At 39.1% G+C, this 13,897-nt stretch overlaps 1 protein-coding gene across 1 annotated transcript; it reads right to left on the bottom strand.

Annotated features, from left to right (window-relative positions):
* Window positions 1-475: 475 nt before the first annotated feature.
* Window positions 476-11,450, bottom strand: LOC148111936 (vomeronasal type-2 receptor 26-like). The gene is made up of 3 exons (XM_087879171.1): window positions 11,149-11,450; window positions 10,438-10,726; window positions 476-1,486 (listed from the first exon to the last, which is right to left on the bottom strand). Exons 1-3 carry the CDS (start codon window positions 11,376-11,378, stop codon window positions 671-673), a joined length of 1,335 nt encoding a protein of 444 aa, XP_087735297.1. The 5' UTR covers window positions 11,379-11,450; the 3' UTR covers window positions 476-670.
* Between the last annotated feature and the right edge of the window lie 2,447 nt (window positions 11,451-13,897).

The raw sequence follows: 13,897 nt of genomic DNA, 5'->3' as shown, positions 1-13,897 counted from the left end.
CCAAGCCTTCCCAAATTTGAGCGATTTTGTCATGCAGATACTGTACAAAATCCTCAGCTCTACCCTCCAAGGGGTCTTCCCGTGCTCCCAGATGGAGCCTGGGGGCCGCCAAAACCTCTAATCAGCTTGCCTTCTGGACTCTGGATCAGAAGGTAAGTAGCCTGAACAAAGAGGTGGTGGTGGGGGAGGAAGGTGGCTAGGGCCAGGGCCGCTAAAGGAGGGGAAATGGGGGTGACAGGCAAAGGGAGGGCAAGGAGAGATAGGTGGAAATTCCCTACCTTTCCTAACTTTTCCTGTGGGTGTGGCTAAGTGGGGGAGTCATGTGACTGAGTGGGTGTGGGCATGAGTGACATCAAGTTGGCCATGCCCACTCAGTCACATGCCGCCACACCTAGCCACACCCGCCGAACCAGTAGCGAAAATTTTTGAAACCCACCACTGGACAGAATAAAGATGAAATTCCATGATGCTAATAACAAATTCAACCATACAGGAATTTATTTAAGAAAGAATACAGCATTTTCAAATGATCAGTGCAAAATATTAAAATGCCATGCTATCTATTTTTTGGAACCATTATTCCCTGAGTAACTGAATTGGCCAGATCTGTTGAGATGGTTCCCCTCCTTCTCCTCTGGATTCCTCCTCCAAAGGATCTAAGATTAATGGATCAATATTGGGACCCCCATACCTGCCACGGCTGCAGCCTTGGAGACCCCAAAGTCTTTTCTCCCTCCTTCCTTCTCCTCCTCCACCTGGAGGAATAGGCGGCATTCAAGGCCTGGGCCAGAGTCTGAATGAGGCTGTAATATTGATAGTAATTTGGGAACTTTCTACTGTTCTCTTTCTTCTGGGTCTCCAGTGGGGCTTTCTGGGTGCATCTTCTGCGGCCTTTGACAGAAAAGACGTTCTTTGAAAGAGAACAGAGAAAATAAGGATCTTGAAACTTTTCTTCCACAAAGAAATAGGGTTCAAAGGCAGAATCCCTTGGCCTTTTTTTTGTCAGAAAACCAAACTTCCAAATACTATGGATGTATTTGAGAAGTCTGCGCTTGTTCATTTCATACCCTTCGAAACTTGTGAGGATCCAGACTTTTTCTTCAATGGGTCCTGGCAAATGCATAAGTGCTAAATGTAAAGGAAGAATTCTTCCCCAAATGGAATCATGTTCTATGAAGTGAACAAAGACGTTGACTTGTCTCCATTTAGAGAGGGAATCCCTGAGGGCTGCTGTATATCCAGTTGTTGACAATCTTTGTGATATAACAGCACAAATTCCATTCTTGACAAGCATAGGAGGGAAAGTCCTCATGAAATTCTCTCCCTTCTCTGTGTCTGAAGCAAAGAGACCAATCAGGGTCCATCTGAAATGGAGGAGCAGTTGGACAATTACTGGGTACAGGATCCCTTGTTTGGGATTCATCCGGTAGAAAAAAGGGAATTGACTTTTATCACTCAGAGCTTCTGAAGCAGTTTCCAGATTGATCTAAAAAAGCAATGAAGAATGCTATGTTATATTTGGGGTCAAATCAAATCCAAAATATTAGATTTTAATAAATCCAACCTGGTTCTCATGAATGTATTAGAATAGTTTGTTAATCAGGCATAGTTTAATTAAAGACAGAATATTGGCAAGATTGTATAATAAAAGTGGAAAATAATAAACAAATTAAAAAACTATAAATAATGTAATTCATACTACTCTATCACCCCTACAATTTATTGCAATTAGATTAACATGTGTAAATGCCAATTGGAGTATTCTATTCCAATAAAGGGCCTATTATAATTTTTGAGGATTGCTGCAACTTTTTTTGCTTCTCTATCCCAGATTCTTTCTGGAGGAAATTTTTTAACTTCTTTCTCCAGTTATACAAGAAACAGGCAGACCTCAAAGCCTAATAAGATTTGTCAATTGCATAATCCAAGTTTGGTCTTTAATTGAAGTTTTGTCCGTTCCAACAGCCACAACTGTCAGAGTCTGTCACTTTCTATAGATTAAATTTTATGCCAATGCCCATATTTTCTGAATTTAGACAAAGCAGAAGTTGTGTAAATTCCCAAATAAGCTCTGAGGGCAGCAGCTGGAACCCTTTTACCCACCCCAAGATCCTCCTCAGAGGCTGAGATTGGGTTGGTTCTGCTGGTGGTTTCTCTCTGGAGCCCCAAACATCAGATTGATGGAAGAACATGGGGGAAAACTGGGCCTCAGATCCTTTAATAGTTTGGGGATGAGGAAGCTGGAGAGCTTTGAGGTTTTCATTTAAGCACCACTTTCACTCCTGCCCTTTCTCTAACTGAGCTCCTTGGATGATGAGGGAGCCAAGATTCAGGCTCAGAGAAAACAACCCCAGGTAAGGAAAGGGGTTACTTGCTCTAATGGCTGACCATCTATGGCTATGATGTCATTTCACATAGACCATAACTTGCTTTGTAAATTATCAGATAATTATTAAGACAAAACAATCCAAGTCTTCTTCACAGGGTATACAATCCAATGTGTAAGTAGGATAATATAACATAAATCAGTGTGTTCCAATAGGAATTTAGCATGATAAACATGTGTACCTATAATAGAACTTATAACAAAATAAAGGGACCTTGGAGGTTTTCTAGTCCAACCCCCTCAAGCAGGAGCCCTTATACACATATAGACTGGGTGAAACCAGGCTTAATAGCAGTAACTGTGAGAGGGATTTATTAATTAATTAATTTATTTATTTTATTTCTATACCGCCCTTCTCCCGAAGGACTCAGGGCGGTGTACAGCCTGATTAAAAGCACAAAGACAGACAAAATTTAAAAATAATTAAAATTATTAAATGATAGGCTCAATTTAAAACCCCAAATTTAAAATCTCATTTTTAAAAACCAATTAAAATCTTTACCTTGACAGCCCAGCCTGGCGGAACAACAAGGTTTTGAGGGCACAGCGAAATACACGGAGATCAGAGATTTTATGAATTTCTGGGGGCAGTTCATTCCAAAGGGCAGGGGCTCCCACAGAGAAGGCCCTCCCCCTGGGTGTCGCCTGCCGACATAATTTGGCCGATGGCACCCTGAGGAGACCCTCTCTGTGGGAGCGGACTGGCCGGTGGGCGGCTACTGGTGGCAGAAGACAGTCTCGGAGGTATCCGGGTCCAATGCCATGGAGCGCTTTAAAGGCGGTAACCAACACCTTGAATTGCAGCCGGAAGACCACTGGGAGCCAATGCAGCTCACGCAGGAGGGGTGTCACATGGGCACAACGAGTTGCACCTATAACCACCCGCGCGGCCGCATTCTGGACCTCCGGGTGTTTTTGAAGGGGAGCCCCATGTAGAGAGCATTGCAGTAGTCCAGTCGGGAGGTGACAAGGGCGTGAGTGACTGTGCGCAAGGTGTCGTGATCCAGAAAGGGCTGCAACTGGCAGATCAGGCGAACCTGATAAAAAGCCCCCCTGGCCACGGCCGTCATATGTTTTTCTAAAGACAGCTGTGCGTCCAGGAGGACACCCAGATTGTGAGCCCTCTCTGTGGAGGGTAAAAACTCACCCCCAATAGTCAGCGATGGCACCAGCTGACTATATCGCGACGCCAGGAACCACAGCCACTCAGTCTTGGAGGGGTTGAGTCTGAGCCTATTTCTCCCCATCCAGACCCGCACGGCCTCCAGGCAGCGAGACATCACATCAAGGGCATCGTTGGGGTTGTCTGGGGTGGAGATGTACAGCTGAGTATCATCAGCGTACAGATGGACTCTCAGCCCAAAACCACGGATGATCTCACCCAGCGGCTTCACGTAAATGTTGAACAGAAGAGGCAAGAGGACCGACCCCTGCGGCACTCCCCATGAAAAGCACTTCGAAGTCGACCTCTGCCCCCCTGTCAACACGAACTGCGAGCAGTCAGAGAGGAACGAGGAAAACCACCGCAAAATGGTGCCCCCTATTCCTAACCCCCTCAACCGCTGCAGCATGATAACATGGTCGATGGTATCAAAAGCCGCTGAGAGATTTAACAGGACCAGGACAGAGGAAAAACCCCTATCCCGAGCCCTCCAGAGATCGTCCACCAACGCGACCAATGCTGTTTCAGTGCTGTACCCCTGCCTGAAGCCTGACTGGTACAGGTCCAGATAGATAGCTTCATCCAGGTGCCCGGGCAGTTGTCGTGCCACCACACTCTCAACAACCTTCACCACAAAACAAAGTCTTAGTGGACAACCAATTAAATATGAGTCAAGAGTGTGCAGTGTAGCCAAAAAAGCCAATGAAATCCTAAACTGCATTATCAGATGGATATAATCAAGATCAAGAGAGGTACTAATAACACTCTATAAAGCCTTAGTAAGACCACACCTAGAATACTGCATCCAGTTTTAGTCACCACACTATAAAAAAGATGTTGAGACTCTAAAAAAAATGCAGAGAAGAGCAACCAGGATGATGAGGGGACTGGAGACTAAAACATATGAAAAAGGTTGCAGGAACTGGGCATGGCTGGTCTAGTGAAGAGAAGGACCATGGGAGACATGATAGCAGTCTTCCAATATTTGAGGGGCTGCCACAGAGAGGACGGGGTCAAGCTATTTTCCAAAGCACCCAAAGGTCGGAGAAAGGCCGGACGAGGAATAATGGATGGAAACTGAACAAGGAGAGATTCAACCTGGAAATAAAGAGATAAAGTTGCCTTCAGAAGTTGTGGGAGCTTCATCACAGGAAGCTTTCAAGAAGAGGCTGGACCGTCATCTGTCAGAAACGGTGTAGGGTCTGCTTGGACTAGATGACCTACAAGGTCCCTTCCAACTCTGTTAATCTGTATCTATCTATACTATTCCAGACAAGTGGCTGTCCAGTCTCTTCTTAAAAGCCTCCAGTGATGGACCACCCACAATTTCTGAAGGGTAGACGTTCCATTCCTCACCATTAGGAAAGTCCTTCTTATTTCTAGATTGTTTCTCTCCTTGATTAGTTTCCATCCATTGTTTCTTGTCTTGCTTTCTAGTACTTTGGAAAATAGGTTGACCTCCTCTTCTTTGTGGCAGCCCCCCAAATATTGGTACATTGCTATGATGTCACCCTTAGTCCTTTTCACTAGACTAGACATACTGAATTCCTGCAACTGTTCCTCATATGTTTTAGTCTCCAGGCCCTTAATCATCTTTTCTGCACTCTTTCCAGAGTCTCTACATCTTTTTTATAATATGGAGACTAAAACTGGATGCACTATTCCAAGTGTGGTCTTGCCAAGGCATTATAAAGCAGTACCAATAATTCATGTGATCCTGATTTTATCCCTCTGTTAACGCAGCCTAGGACTGAATTAGCTTTTTTGGCTGCTGCCACACATTGCTGGCTCATATTTAAGTGATTGTCCACTTAAAATAAAGAGAAAAAAGAATACACATTCTATTCTAGTCCACATCAATCATGGTCTAGAATAGACATGGTATGGATGATGAAAGAACTTAGAAAAGATGTAGAAGAAGTGGAAATAATGACAAATATGTGGGTAGATCATAACCCAGTAAAAGTAATATGGAAAGGACAATGGACAAGAAAAAAATGGATGATGAATAAAGATATATAAAAAGATAAAGAATACGTTCAGATGACTGAAAAAGAAATGAACATATTTTTCAGGATAATCACAAAAGAGGAAACTTCTCTTCAAAATCTATGGGATATGGCAAAAGCATACATAAGAGGTCTAACTATTGCATATATGGTGAAGAAAAATAAAAACAAACAGGAACGAGACAACCTGTTAAAAGAGCTTAAAGAATGCGAATCTGACCTACATAAAACGACCAAAGGAAAAATAAATTTGATAAAACATAAAATTAATTTGACCACACAAATAGAGATAGCATGGAAAATTAAGTCAGCAAAGCAAAACCATTTTGAATGTGCAAATAAAACGGGATGTTGGTTGGCGTATAAACTGAAAAAAGAAAAAGAGAAAAGAACGATACACTAATAACAAGATGGGAAAGGAGAGACGCATTATAGAAATGAGGATAAAAAAAATATAGCAAAACTTTTGCTCATATTTTGCTATATGAGCAAGAGGAGATATTTGAAGAAGACATTAAACAATATTTAAATAAATCAGATCTAAGGGAATTAGAAGAGACACACAGGGAAATATTGAATAGACCAATTAGTATGATTGAATTAATGGAGGCAAGGAAAAAATAGAAAAATAATAAAACTCCAGGTCCAGATGGCACCCCAGCAGAATTTTATAAGTCTTGTCAACAACCACTAGATGAAATTATTCTCGAAACTTTTAATGATGCATTTTTGAAGGCCAAAATACCCAATTCTTGGATGGAAGCCATTATCATGCTTATCCCAAAAGAGGAGACAGACCAATCACAAATCAAAAATTATAGACCAATATCGTTACTAAATGTAGACTACAAATTATTTACATTGATTATTGCGGAAAGACTAAAAAAAGTAATAAACAAATATATTCACTCTGATCAGAATGGCTTTCTGCCAAAAAGACAAATAAAAAATAATATGAGAATTATAATTGATGTATTGGAATACTACTAAGCAAACCCAGATAAACAAATCGCACTAATATTCTTGGATGCACAAAAGGCCTTTGACAATATAAATTGGAAATTTCTTACTTTACAGTTGGAAAATATGAAATTTGGCGATAAATTTGTAAATATGATAAAGAAAATATACTCATCTCAAACAGCAAAAATAAATAATAAACGGAGATATGACTGAACAATTTATAATAACAAAAGGAGTGAGATAGGGATGCCCTCTATCCCCTTTATTGTTCATATCATATCCTTAGAGATACTGTTAAATGAAATTAGAAGAAACAAGGAAATAAAAGGACTGAAAGTTAAAAAAGAGGAATAAAAACTTCAAGCCTTTGCCGATGACTTGGTCTTCATCATAGAACAGCCAATATCGACAGGACCCAATTTTTTATCACGAATAGAAGAATATGGGAAGGTAGCAGGACTCAAAATTAACAGGCAAAAAACAAAGGCATTAACGAAAAACCTCACAAAACAACAAGAGAAAGAACTAGAAGACAGAATGGGTATACAAATGACAAAAAAAGTAAAATATCTAGGAATATGGCTAACAAACAAAGGATCATCGATTAGAGAAGATAACTACAACAAATTAACAAGACAGATAAAGAAAGATCTAGAAATCTGGAGCAAACTACAATTATCATTTCTTGGGAAGATAGCCTCAGTTAAAATGAATGTGCTACCAAGAATGTTATTTTTATTCCAAGTGATACCGATAAAATTGGGGAAGAATTTTTTTTAAAGATTTTAACAAACTTATAGCGAATTACATTTGGCAGGGGAAGAAAGCAAGGATCAAAATAAAACATTTACAAGACACGAGAGAGAGAGAGAGAGGAGGATTAGCACACCAAGACTGGGAAACATATTACAAATCAATTTCATTGATATGGATTAAAGATTGGATGGAACTAAAAAACAAAAGAATATTTTCATTAGAGGGGTTCGAGCTACAAAGAGGATGGCATGCTTTCTTCTGGGAGGGAAAAAGTAGACAGCATGGATATTTTCAATGACATTTGATCAGGGAAGCATTGCTACATATAAAAAAATTATAAATAAATAAATAAATAAATAAATAAATAAATAAATAAATAAATAAATAAATACAGACATGGCAGGGGATAAAAAAGAAACATAATGACAAAATTCCGGAATGGCTATCCACTATGGAGGCACAAATCTACCCAAATGCTCTAGATATTGGCAAAATGAAAACTTACAAAGATCTGTTGAATAATCAAGGGGAATTAAGAAAAAGACAGGAATTGAAAGAATTGGGTACAGACATTGATTGGTGGCCCTATATGCAAATAAAATCTAGATACAGGACAGATTTGGCACAATTTGGATTTCAAAAGGGAACATACGAATTAGATAAAATTCTTCATGGAACAGAGGATAAATTGATAAAAAAATACCCTATAATTATTTATTAAGATACAAATTGGAAGAAGAGATAGTTAAAGAAAATATGATAATTTGGGTGAAAAATTTTTGATACAATATTGAATTAGATAAATGGGAGAAATTATGGAATATAAATTACAAACTAACAATGTCTGTACCTTATAAAGAAAATATGTATAAAATGTTTTATAGGTGGCATCTCCCACCTGCCAGATTGGCAAAGATGTTTCCAAATGCCTCCCCGCTATGTTGGAAATGTAAACATCAAAAAGGAACTTATTATCACATGTGGTGGTCCTGCCAAAAGGCAAAACAAATTTGGCAAACAATTAAAACACAAATAGAAGAAATTATAAATCAACAAATAGAAATGAGGCCAGAAACTTTTTTACTGGGAATAATTACCGGGTCATGTGAAAAAGAAATAAGATACTTAATTATTCACATAATGACAGCAGCACGAATAGTTTTCGCCCAAAACTGGAAAAACAATGACATACCATCAGAAGACAAAATGATTAGAAAAATTATGGAGTGTGCGGAAATGGATAAACTCACAAAGGAGATACAAGAAAAAGATGAAAGAGATTATTACTTAGTCTGGGAGAAATGGTATAAATGGTTGGAGGAAAAAGGGGGAAAAAGTGGGGGGACAAAAGAAAACTAAACAATGGTTAATTAGGTGGAGAAATATGGAAACAAATGGGAAGATATAAATTGTGAAAAGGAAACTAGGTACCTGTTTATGTTAAATGTAAATAAAATATTTAGATTAAGAGAATATATATATATGATATACTAGAAATATATGTATAAAAGATAGATTAAGATAAGAAAGAGAAAATGTATAAATATAGATTACTGATGTGAAGATGTTGAAAAGAAGATGTAAATATCTGTTTTTGTTTGTTTTTTATTTGTTTGTTTGTTTTTTAAAAAATGTTTAATAAAAATTATTTTAAAAAAATAAAAAATAAAGCCATACAATACTTCATGTGATCTTGATTTTATCCCTCTGTTAATGCAACCTAGGACTGAATTGGCTTTTTTGGCTGCTGCCACACATTGCTGGCTCATATTTAAATGATTGTCCACTAGGACTCCAAGATCCCTTTCACAGTTACTGCAATTGAGCCAGATTTCACCTAATCTGTAAGTCTACATTTGGTTTTCTAGCCTAAGTGTAAAACCTTACATTTCTTTACATTGAATTTCATTTTGTTAGATAGGCCCAGGGTTCAAGTCTATCTAGATCCAGCTAGATCTTCAGCCTATCTTCTGACACTAACTTTAGTGTTGTCTTCAAATGTGATGATTTCCCCATTTCTCCCCTCATCCGAATCATTCATGAAGATGTTGAAGAGAACTGGGCCTAAAATGGAACCTTGGGGTCCCCCATTGCTTGTTTCCCTCCATGCAGATGTAGTTCCATTGAGGACGACAGGCTGAGCCCATCTGGGGGTGATGCTGTCTATCCCACATATTTTTAGCTTACCAAGAAATAGGTTGTGGTTTCCTTTGTCAAAGCCTTTCTGAAATCCAAGTACTGTATACTACATGCACTGCATTTCACTGGTCCACTAATTTAGTCATTTTTGTCAAAGAATGAAATAACATTTATTTATGATCTCTTTTTTGATCCTGCATTAGTCCTAGTAAGTCATTTCATATCTATACTGACTAACAAGGGTTCAAATACCCAGCTTTCCCTTCCCCCTTGCTAAGCCTAGATCCTTCTTCTCATGCCTCCATTGAGCTCAAACCTCCCTCTCAAACAAGGGCTTGGATCAGGGCCAACAGTCTGAGCTCCATTTTGAGGGCAAAACATTTTCTCCATCATATTTCTCTGTTTATTGAGTCAAATGCTGCACTAACATCTAGAAAGCCTGCAAACCTTATTTTACCTCACTGATATAGATTAGATATTTCAAGACAAACTTGTTGCCAATATATGATTATTAATTTATGCATTATTTCATATAAAATCTATATAGCATTTAACTCTACCTAAAACATTCTGCTTCTTCTGCAAGGAATGAATTTTTCTCAAGTTTAACTAAGAGGATCATGGCATAAATTTTAGCCACAATATCTGCTAGTCTATTTGGTCTATAATTGCTAGAGTCCTTTTTATTCACATTTTAGATAGATAAAATGGTACTATTGGCAACTTCAATCTGAGTGGATAGGGCAGGCATTATTTATGTGAAAATGAAGATGCCAATAGAGACCCCAACAACCAGGGATATTTTTTGATCAGTTAATAGTTGTTAGAATATCTTCTTCTTGCTTGCATTTCAGGCCTTTTATGATTAATCTCAACATGAACATAATGGGGTAAAGTATTGACATTTTTGCTAATATGCAAAAGCAGCTTTTGAATTCCATGGAGAAGACATGATTGCAACTATTGCTCACCCACCACCACCCACCCCTCACTTTACCAGATGGAGAAAAAGACACACAAACCTGTGGGACTTTGTAGGTGCCTCCTAATGTTGACATCTGGATGGAGATCTCTCTCTCGGCTCCATCAAGAAGAGCCAGAAGGTTCTCCTTCCTTCCACAGCCATAGTTGGGGACATTGGCTTCTCCAGTGGAGAGAATGTCCAGCAAGGCATCTGAAGTGCGTAAAGTGCTCAAATAGTTGTCATGGAGGTTGTAGCCAAGTGTGAGATTGTGCAAGAGATGGGAATTCTTGTTGACCATTTGAATGTTGAAAATGAATAGTAAGCCGTATGAAAAACTATAAAAATCCCTATTGTAAAAAAAAAAAGTGTTATTATAATCAACAGCAACAATACCTTTTTTAATATATAATCCTCCAGAAGCCTACTGAACCTTAAGCCAACTTTGATCCAAAAGAAATGATCAAATATGGAAATTGGCTGAGGTATGGCAACTACAACTGATTCCACCACTACTTTAAATAAAATTCATTATTCAAATGATAAATTAAGGATTGAACTGAGAGAGGAAATCTGCAGCCCTTTCATCTTTTTTCCAGACCCCTTTTTGAGTCTCTTCTACAAAACAAGACAAAAGAGAAAAGCCATGGAAATCAAAATCATTTAGGAAATTGGACATATTCCCCAATATAGGAATAAATGAAAAATATAAAAGAGAAAGGGAGGGTGTTAGAATGGAGGGAGTGCAACTCCATCACCCAGAATGACTTACGGATCATGGAAAACAAACTGAAGAGAAGGAGTCATGTTGAAAAGCAACTTTATACCCAATCTTTCATATCCAGTGAGGACTATACCAATGAGATGGTCTCCTGGGCTGTAAAAGCTCTGTGGTTGTTTTCCATCCTGGTGCTCCAAACTCAGCGGGCATTTCATTCTCAGCTTCCCAGAGACTGTATGGGACAAAAGCAGCATCAGAGGCAGAAGCAGGAGGTCCATCATTCATGGCGTGAATCAATGAATCCCTTTCCTGTTTCTAAAGAAGAATTAGAAGAATTCAAAGGACTCTCACAAGGTGGAACAACCAGTTGCTTTTTCTCAACACAGAGAAACACTCAGCTTCACCTGGAAAGGAGAGAGACGTACATTCAAGAGCAGACTCTGCCTGTCCCAAAACTCCATATTTCTCTGCCCAAAGTCTCCCCTGGAGGATTCAGCCAAACAGCAGAGCTGAAACTTTTACCATAATTCTCCCTCTCAGGAGGGATCCCTGGATAATTCAACTAGTTCTTGCAGTCAAAGATTGTTGGGAAATTCTCTGGAGGGAAATGAAAGGGAAATAATCCCCATGTGATTCAAAATAACAGGGGCAGAGATGGAATTAAATCGGTCATCTAGAATTGAGAGGTTTGGGAGCTCCATGCTTGAAAGTGGCCCCAGAGGGAATACACGACACCTGTGGCTGAAGAAACAAATAAATCTGATATTTGTTTGCATAGTGATTAAAGAGAAAATCCCAGAGGCCAGTTAATTCCAGAGTATGTCACAGATCTGAAATAGCTGCCAGCTGAGTTGGAGCCAAAATTTACTTTATTTTGAAAGCTAATGCTCAAGGGCAACACAGAAGGGCTGTGTAAGGATCGCCTCTCCTTCCAACTTAAGAAAGTACAAACTCTTGAAACGTGGTTGTTCAAAAGGATTTCTTTTATTAAGCAGAAGTGAAAGCCATCCAGCTAAAGCACAATCTGAATACCCTTAGGCAAGACAAGTAGGATTAAAGCAGTAGAGACCCCCTCCCTTTAAATCAGAATGCAGATTTTAGTCAATACACAAGTGTGAAGCTGTTTTCTTTATTATTTCCTCTGGGAACCCGAACAAACATGCATTCCCACCATTATACTTTAAAGTGAAGCAACGCACATGGCTATCATATAAATTCCTCCAAGTGCCGTCGGCTAGACAATGTCGGCTGGCGACCCCCAGAAGTACAGTAGAGCTTTCTCTGTGGGGGCTCCCACCCTTTGGAATCAACTCCCCCTGGGGCTCCGGTTGGCCCCTGACCTTCACACCTTCCGCTGCGAACTAAAAACATGTCTGTTCACATTGCCCAGCCTGGACTGATGGGGTTTGGATTATCTTAATATGTTTAATATGTGTTTAATATGTATTTTAACATGTTTTATCTGGTTTGATTTTAATTGTTGTGAGCTGCCCTGAGTCCTATGGAGATAGGGCGGCATACAAATCAAATAAATAAATTAATAATAATAATAATAATAATAATAATAATAATAATAATAATAATAATAATAATAATAATTGTAATTGGAGCCCTTGGAGCAATACCCAAAGGGCTACCCCGCTACTTAGAAATTCTAAATTTGCCGGACTTGAACATTTTGACTTTACAAAAAACCACCTTACTCGGAATAGCTTACATCCTCCGACGATACCTTAACAGTTCCTAGGTCCTTGGTTAGGACTCGAGCTGCTGAGCTATTAACCAGCCTCAAAGGCAGTGAATCTCACTAAAGATTAAATAATAATAATAATAATAATAATAATAATAATAATAATAATAATAATAATAGGAATCTCAGGCCTCTGGCGCCAGGATATAGGTTGTAAAATATCTGTTGACACAGGCCATGCTAGTAAATCGAATCCAAGTCCCCCCTTCCTCCACTTGAATGGCAGTATCACTTTTAGGGATCTGACATGCTACCCTCCTTAGAAAACAAAAGGGTCCACCTGTAAAAAAAAAACAAAAACAAAAACAAATACACACAAGATTTCAAGATAGTAGATCAACAAGGCTTGTTAGGGTATTGGGAGTGAAATTTTCTCAGTAAGGTTGGAGCCCTAACGTGCTGTTTAGCGACCCATTCATTGTGTGCTGATGGTAAATGTTTCCAAGCAACTAAGTATTGGACTTTCCCTCTGTGGATCCTAGAGTCCAGGATTTCCTTGATCTCAAAGTGTTGTTCACCTTCAATCATGATGGGAACAGGTGGTGTAGATGCAGGTGGTCTGAGGGATGAGGTTACTTCTCGTTTGAGTAAACTGATATGGAATATTGGGTGGATCTGCCTGAGTGTCTTTGGAAGAAGTAGTTCAACTGCTACTGGATTGATGATTCTAGTGATGGGGAAAGGTCCAATGAACTTTGGCCCTAGTTTTTTGATGGTTGTAATGATTTCAGGAATTTTGTAGATAAGTGTACTCTGTCTCCAACATGAAAAGATTTGGGTTCCATCCTTTTCTTGTCAGCTTGAATTTTAAAAGCTTCTCTAGCTTCCTTTAAACTAGTCTAACCACTGGCCACGTGTTTTGCAAATTATCCACCCACTCCTTAAGTGAGGGGATGGTGGGTTCTTCCGTGGGTAGTTCAGGCATGGGGCTGAAATCCTGGCCTGTTGCTACTCTTAAAGGGGGTAAAACCAGTGCTTGAATGTACAGCATTATTAAACGCAACTTCAGCAAAAGACAAAAGTTTGGTCCAGTTATCCTGTTGAAAATTA

This window comes from Pantherophis guttatus, chromosome 15 (genome assembly GCF_059756535.1).
Source record: "Pantherophis guttatus breed Tessera chromosome 15, ASM5975653v1, whole genome shotgun sequence".
NCBI lineage: Eukaryota > Metazoa > Chordata > Lepidosauria > Squamata > Colubridae > Pantherophis > Pantherophis guttatus.
The sequence above is the reverse complement of the archived record's forward strand: the minus strand, read 5'-3'. Positions and strand labels throughout refer to the sequence as shown.